This window comes from Pteropus vampyrus, unplaced genomic scaffold (genome assembly GCF_000151845.1).
Source record: "Pteropus vampyrus isolate Shadow unplaced genomic scaffold, Pvam_2.0 Scaffold61, whole genome shotgun sequence".
Classification (NCBI taxonomy): domain Eukaryota; kingdom Metazoa; phylum Chordata; class Mammalia; order Chiroptera; family Pteropodidae; genus Pteropus; species Pteropus vampyrus.
In genome coordinates this window covers 6,280,593-6,288,196 of record NW_011888842.1, presented here as the reverse complement: position 1 = coordinate 6,288,196, position 7,604 = coordinate 6,280,593, and the positions used below count along the sequence as shown (strand labels likewise).

General features: G+C 40.8%; 2 protein-coding genes and 1 non-coding gene across 4 annotated transcripts in view; 2 read left to right on the top strand and 1 right to left on the bottom strand.

Annotated features, from left to right (window-relative positions):
* The first annotated feature begins 2,272 nt into the window (after positions 1–2,272).
* On the top strand, positions 2,273–2,391 carry LOC111740342. The gene has a single exon (XR_002780587.1). It is a non-coding gene; the product is annotated as a 5S ribosomal RNA (ribosomal RNA).
* A 448-nt stretch (positions 2,392–2,839) lies between these two features.
* Positions 2,840–7,162, bottom strand: LOC105292692 (putative UDP-GlcNAc:betaGal beta-1,3-N-acetylglucosaminyltransferase LOC100288842). The gene is made up of 3 exons (XM_011361027.2): positions 6,930–7,162; positions 5,345–5,531; positions 2,840–4,126 (listed from the first exon to the last, which is right to left on the bottom strand). The coding sequence occupies exons 1-3, from the start codon at positions 7,160–7,162 to the stop codon at positions 3,023–3,025; spliced, it is 1,524 nt and encodes a 507-aa protein (XP_011359329.2). The 3' UTR covers positions 2,840–3,022.
* FBXW2 (F-box and WD repeat domain containing 2) overlaps positions 6,938–7,604 on the top strand; it is a 24,814-nt gene continuing 24,147 nt past the window's right edge. Inside the window, exons 1-2 of one of the 2 annotated variants that reach the window (XM_023531096.1) lie at positions 6,938–7,090; positions 7,198–7,306. Coding sequence is in view for 1 of the 2 variants with exons in the window: in XM_023531097.1 (XP_023386865.1) it covers positions 7,520–7,585 (66 nt within the window). In the remaining variant the exon portion in view is untranslated. The other variant, XM_023531097.1, reaches the window with a different exon arrangement.

The following is a 7,604-nucleotide window of genomic DNA, read 5'->3' as shown; positions in this document are numbered from 1 at the left end:
TTGAGAGTTTTGCTTTTAAATTTTCAGATCCATCAAGTTGATATTGAGTTGATCAAAGAGAGGAAAATGGACTGCTAATACCCACTCAGAACAGAGGGGATGTTATACATGAAACAAGATGTCAACTCCGTGAATAACAAAGGATGCACTTTCTTTTCATTGACAAAAATTGTTCTCACCTGTTTTCCAGTGCCCTGCTCTTAACTGGCAAAGCACTTCACACCAGCCACCAACCCAGAGGTTTCTGCTTGAGTATGTTATCAGAGCGTGACAGTTCAGAATGTAGAGATAGGTTTCTTTTAAGCCATGGTGATGTTGATAAACCGTCCCTGCTCTGTAACAAAATGGATCTCAAGTGACTGGAATTCTTATGTCCCCAGATCGACCATCTATCTCTTCTGTTATCTCTGGTATCCCTGAGTCTCCTTTTTCCATGTTTCCGTAGCTACTAGACTACAGCCAGATCTTTCCTGGCCTAGAAGAAACATTCTGTCTCTTTAAGGTGACTTTTGTTTAATGTCTTTCATAATGTTGATTGTATTCATTTAGCATCGGAATTCAGAGGATCGCCTCTCCTATGTATGGCTTACACACTCATTCTGATTTTGCATCTGTAACTTTTTTTAAGATTAAATAAAATTTGCAAACTTTTATTTTGTGTTTAATAAACACTGCATCATTATGCATGGTATTGGGAAAAGCGTTAGACATTGTCCTAAGTCTAAGTTCATCTCATGTAATTTTTACATCTATTTCACAGATGAAACAGGCTCAGAGAAGTTAATTAGCTTATCTAAGATCACACAGGTAGCAAGTGGCTAATAGTGGGGGAAACAGGTCAATAGAAAATTAGTATATAGTAAATACACTAACGATGAAAACAAAACACCTATCCTAGACTTGAGGGAAGTTTTCCCAGAGAATGAAACACCTGAATCTTGAAGGACGTGTAGGAGATAAGTGAATAGAGGGGAGCAGCATAGTAGATAGAAAAATGAGCAGAAGTAGATAGAAGAATGAGAACACATTTGGAGAACTACAAGTTAGTCAAAGTGAACGAAGCCTAGGAGAAAACTGCAAAATTCTTTATCATTATTACTAATAGCTACCATTTCTTAGCATTTGCTTTATGTTAGGCACTTAGTGCACGTTTTCTCATTTTATCCCCATAGCAACCTTACAAGTATCATTTTGCAGACACAGACATTAAGTCATAAATGAAGGACCTCAGACAGGTCTCACAGCCTAGAGCCAGAATATTTACCTGGCTTTCTGAGGATTGGTCAGATATGTGCCCCTTTTGTTACTTGGTTATATTTTGAAGATAATTGCAAGTAGTTACTGTGTCAGGCATTGTTCTAAATCCTTTTCATTTACTAACTCATGTTGCTCTCCTCCAGCTCCTAGGAATTAGGTACTGTTATTACCCTGTTTATACTTGAGACAGATACAGCAAAGTTGAGGAACTTTCACAAGGTCACAGCAAATAAGTGGAGCCGAGATTGACCCTATGCTGTTTAACTCAGAACATATGATCTTAAAATTGCTTCCTCTCCTCATACTTCCTATGAGAGCCAAATCCAATGCTAAACATTTGCCATATCTCATTTAGTCCATACTTCCAATAAAGTTGATTTTGTATATAAACTAAGGCTCGCTACGGTTCAGTAACAAAAATATGATTTAATAAATGTCATGGCAGGAACTTTCAAAATATATTACTTTGGGGACACCTAAAATGCCCAAAAACCCCAGGATGGATACTGATTTAGTGCCTATTTGTTGTACACAGAAATTAGAGTGTATTATGAGTTGAATTGCATCCCCCCAAAAGATACATTGAAATCCTAACTCTTGGTACCTGTGAGTGTGAGCTATTTCAAGATAGGTAGGTTATCGATCTGCTTGATTGCTAATCAAGTTAAAGATGAGGTCATTAGGGTGGGCCATAATCCAATGACTGTTGTCCTTAGAAGGAAATTTTACAGAGACACAGCACAGAGGAAAGATTATATGAAGTCACAGATACACAGAAGGCCATCTAAAGATGGAGGCAGAGATTAAAATGATGCGTCTGTAAGCCAAGGACTGCTGACAACCACCAAAAGCTAGAAGAGACAAGGAAAGATTTTCCACTACAGTCTTCAAAGAGAGCATGAACCTGCTGACACTTTGATTTTAAACTTCTAGTCTCTAGAACTTCGAGCAAATAAGTGCTGTTTCACGTCACCCAGTTTGTGATAGTTTATTATGGCATCCCTAGGAAACTACAGTCTACGGCCATGCCACCCTGAACAAGCCCGATCCCGTCTGATCTCTGAAGCTAAGCAGGGTTGGGCCTGGTTAGTATTTGGATGGGAGACCACCTAGGAAGACCAGGTGCTGTAGGCGTAAAAAATAAAGATAGGGAATTGTAAGCTATCAAGGTCCTTGCAATCTGTGAGGTCAACCAAGGGTTGCCTCGCCTAAAAAAAAAATAATAATAATAATCATTAATTAAACAAAATAATACAGAGTGTAAACATGACATGAAATGTGAATTTGCTGCACCCCATTTGTAAGGCTCCGCCTAATTAGGACTGGATGAAAATTGTTTCACAAAAAATTAGAGATCCAATCTTTACACTAGTGAGCTAATACTTCTAAGTTAAATGTAATTCCACCACCCAGAGTATTAAAATGTTTCCTGTTTGTAGACAAGATGAACATTTTGTTAAACAAATTCCTTATTTGGTGTTTTTTAATTCTGAGCATTCTCAAAAATCAGTCACCACTGCTGTCACTGAGTCATGAAAGTTCTATAGAATATGATTTTTAAAAATTCACCAGTTGTAAAAGGATCACACTGCCAATTTAAATTTCTTAAAGTAAGATTTCAATATATACCTCAGGGCACTAAAAACACTGCAACTCTCTGAGCACAATTAAAGTTACATAAAACACAAGAAAGGAGGGATGCTTTCCATAAGAAGGTAGGGAGTAATTTTAAAAAGAACATACCTGTAAGAAAAACAAAGAAATCCTAATCACCAAAATACATGGCATTGTTTTTTATGGTACCAAAGTGAAAACGTTCAAAGCTGTCAAGGTATGTCAGAAGTTTGCAGGAAATGAGCCCGGAGTAAGTTTCAAACAGTGTACATTCTTTCCTGTCATTAATTTCCTTCCACACCAGGGGCATTTCAGCATCTGTAGTCTCTGAGGATGTGAAGATGAACTTATAGCAACATCTGTTATATCTGATATGTCTTTTCCCGGAAAACCTTGAACTGTGGATGGGAATAAGGCCAATGGACTTGGCACAGATTCCTACAAACACATCAGCAGGCACTATAATGGGTGCTTCTTTGAAAACCACGTACATCATCCGAGCCACATCTTGGGACATAATAAAGGCCTCACCACTGCAGTAGTCTGGGTAGTACTTTTCTGGATACTCGCTAAGAGGGACAAATTCTTGGCTATTAGGGTCTCTGTTGGGCATTTCCTGATGGATAACTCTTCCTGCATAGATATCTTCAAGGTGTTCTTTCAAAGTGAGAAGATAGTCTACCAAGCTTGGTAGATTGACAAACATCTCTTCATCAACCTTGAGAATGAATAGGGCATTAGGGCAGAAAGTCACAGCCCACTGTGTCATTGCGATGATCTTCAAGGTTTGGTTCTCAGCACTGTCCAAGAAGATTCCTTCAATTATGTCATTATTCTTATGGGACTCTTTGTCTATCTCTTGCTGGGTATTTACCAAAATAGGCATTCCCAAAGCAAACAGTGTGAGAATAGAGTGTCCTTGGACACTGGTCACGTTACCCCAGGTTTTCCTTATGAGGTCCCGTCTCGTTTCACTTCCTGGGCTACTGAAGATAAGAGAGAGCAAAAATATGCTCTTCCCTTTACACACTTCTGACTGACTCAAGATATAATATTTTGAAAGATTACTTCTTAGGGGCTCCATGTTCAACTTTCTTGCCTTATCCTTAATTTCAAGAACTTTCATATCTACATAAGGCAAAGCATGCAAAAAGTATTCTTCCACAAAATCAGCCCCAAAAAGCAAGGCATGAAATAGGATAACATTAAACAGAATGAAACACCACTGGTGAGTCCGAAGTCTGCAGAAGGTCACCTAAATAAGAAAAGAACACACGTTTGTTCAAGCTTCATTTCCACTTCGGTTTTTATCCCCACTGAAAACTTTATATATCTCTTACAGCACTTAGAAGTACACTAGAGTGTTTCTTATTATTTATTTTTTGTTAATCTGTCTTTCCCACTAGATCATGGTTAACTGGACAGCAGGCATCATGCCTCTCTCTTCTCCAGTGCTGCTGGGTCAGTGTTTGTCACAAAGTGGAAACTAAGTAAAATGTTGGTTGTTCTCTTGCTTGTCTGGATGAAAGTCTACTTATGGTATAATACAAGGCACTGTGTTAAACACTGGGGAAGCAAAGAGGAATGAGACAGACGCATGGATATGAAATAGCAAGTGGCATCCTTGTGCTAAAAATCTATAGGAAAATATATGATGTATTTCTTTTCTAATTACAAAGGTCAAGGGCTATTTTTCAATGAAGCGGTTGCTTTTGTAGGCCACTGCACAATGGCTACGATCAAACATTTACATTATTCCAGTATAACTTTTCAACTTAATCTAATACTTAATTATGACATTGTCTGTTTTGACAATGTCCCTTAATCTATCTGACATGTCTGTCAATATGGGCAGATTCCTGCTATCTGCATAGCACCCCTTCAGAGATCTAGGACGGACCTGTGCCAAGCTTACTCCACCTCATCAAAGGAGATGGAAACTTTCCATCTGGAAGAGCATACACAGTACTGTAATATAATAGAGCCAGGGGACATTAAAGGAATTAAATCTTTATTCATTGGTGCTTCGATCAACGAAGCCCCCATAATAATAGTTATCCCTTATTGAACACTTACCATGGGCCAGACACTGTGCTAAGCACTTTACGTGCCTTAATCATTTAGCCCTGGGAGTATCTCTTTCAGATAGATTTCTTCAAAATTAAGATGAGTATCCCAGCTGTTTAGTAATTTGCCTAAGATCATTTAGAGGGTAAGGGAGTGGGGTAAGACCATGATTTGAACTTAAGTGTGTCAAATTCCAAAGCTCACTCTTAACCACTAGAGAATCCTGACTCCCATCTTTTACTTACATGTCTATTCAATAGGGAAAAAACAACAAAACAAACTCCTGAAATTATAATCTGAACTTTCCATTTTCTCAGTGCTGATTACTTACACATAGAAGAAACTTCAGCCTCCTCAAAGCCTATTTTAATAGATAGCAAATATTTCAAAGATTATAAATGCTTACCTGCATATTGTCTGTTAGCGATTTCAGGGCCTTGGAAATTGAGTCCAGATGCCAAACTGTGCCCAAATGTATCTCAGGATCATGCCAGTCTAACAGCAATTGAAGTAAAGTACTTTGTGCCTGAGACTTTAAGGATAAGGTTTCTGGCCAATCAACCTGAGCTTTTGTCCCAGAATACCTGCTGGCTCTATAGGAGAGCAAGGGCTGATAATGTTACAGCTTGAGTGAACTCCAGAATGAAGATTAAAAAAGCGAACGTCTTTGAATGCTTCCAATCTTCTGTACCTCTTGAAACTGACCCCTTGTCTTTATGCCTGGTGAAGTATGCATGGGAGTCGAAAGAATAGTTCGCCCACATCACCTCTCCATAGCATCATCACACAAGGAGAAACGTCATACAGTGTCTTTGGAGTGCCTCTCAAGAAACTGAGCAGTTGGAGTAGTTCCTGTCCCCTGGTACATGCACAGGCAAGAAATGGGAAGGATTTTGAATTCCTAGTACAGGCTATGCAAGGACTATAAAATCAATACCTCTCCCAGGCAACTTTATCTCAAAACGGAAAACAACATATAGTGCATGTTAGCCTGAATTGAAGAGACTGAGCATTTGATGTTTGCTATCTTCTAGAGCATATATGTGTAAGAATTATCCCACTGTTTCTACCAACAAGTTTATTGTAAGAAAAGAACAACGACCAGTGTATTTTCATGTTTCTGTCACATAAGCAGTCGTACTGAACATTCTGTTCTCATGCCAGGCTATATTTCCTCTTTTTCTTTTTACATTTGAATTTACTACTTGTCATTCATAGCAGTTTTTGTAATTATTTGGCTAGGAATAACTCATTTAATTTAAAGATGTCTTTGTTTTCTCAATAATCATTACTAAGGCTTCGAAATTTGGTCAAAGTGGGGAAATCTAACCTCAAAAACCATTCAAATGAATGAATTTTTACATATATTAATCTAACAATTAAATAGGACTTATAGTTAATTAAACACATGCTATTTTGCAATTTTCATTTTTTTAGAGCCATAAAGTTTGCTCCTGACTCTCTCCTCTGGGCTTAAACGTAGATAATTTGGTTTCTTTGTCCATAAGAGATTCAAACAATATTGTCTCTGGGGCAGCTCCATCTGATATTTTCAGTTTGAGTCATCAAACTCCTACCATATTTGGCTTGAGACTTTGCTGCAAATATATAGGGGAGCTTGGGTTTCTTGATTACCTTAGTGTACTGCCTTCCCTTTTATAGAAGTTATCTGATCTGTGTACCCACGTCTTCTTAAATTTTCTTATAATGTTGTGCTTTTTGTTCACTAAATCTACCCTCTAGAACAGTGTTTGGGATATAAAAGGTGCTCAATGGTTCGTTTGACTTTAGACAAGTCTTTTAGCTTCTCCCTCTCCTCCATAAAGTGAGGATAAGAAAAAGTGCCGCAGAGTTGGAGCAAGATCAGATTGGATAAGGGACATAAATGCGCTGGACACATTCGGATACACAGCAAAGAGTAAGCTTTAGCCCAGGCACCGAAAGGCTAGGCGTCGTGAGGATCCAGATGCGCATGCTCCGCCTCCCTTTACACCCTCCTCGGCGCTCCCGCTTCCCCCTCGAGGCGGGGGCCGGAAGTGCAGCCTCGACTGCTGGGCGCCGCGGGCGGAGGGACGCGCGGAGATGACGCAAGCAGCACCGGAAGCCGCTCCCCGGTGAGGCTGCGGACCCGGAGCGGCGCCCGCTGGTCCAGGTCTGTTCTGTATATGAGGCGGGGCCGGGCGGGGGAGGGGGCTCTCAGGCACCCGCGTCTTTGCTGACACATCGCGCTTCGGGCCGTTTGTCCTCTTCTCCCTTCAGGCGCCATGGCTGCGGAGCGGACCCGGCCGCTGCGAGGCTCTGGCGGCCCGAGAGCGCCTAGTCGGTGTGAGCCCCGCGCGAGGTCCCGGGCCCCGGGGCGCTCGCTCAGGTCAGTGCCGCGCGGAACACGGCTCCGGGAGCAGGGGACCCGGGAGCGACGGATGGGTTTAAGGGATCTGGAGTTGATGTTAGAGATTGGAAAATCGAGTCTCGGAGGTACTGCCTCCTAGTGCCTCAGTTTCCTTAGCTACGAAATGAGTTAACAGTGATGCCCCAGGGCTGCCTTGAGTTTGAAAGATGACAAAGTGTGGAGCGGTGGTTTATGAAGTACAAGCGCTGTACTAATGTGAGGGACTGCGCCATAGTTGTGGGTTTGCCATGGAAACAGGTGTGTATGTGGGGCGCTG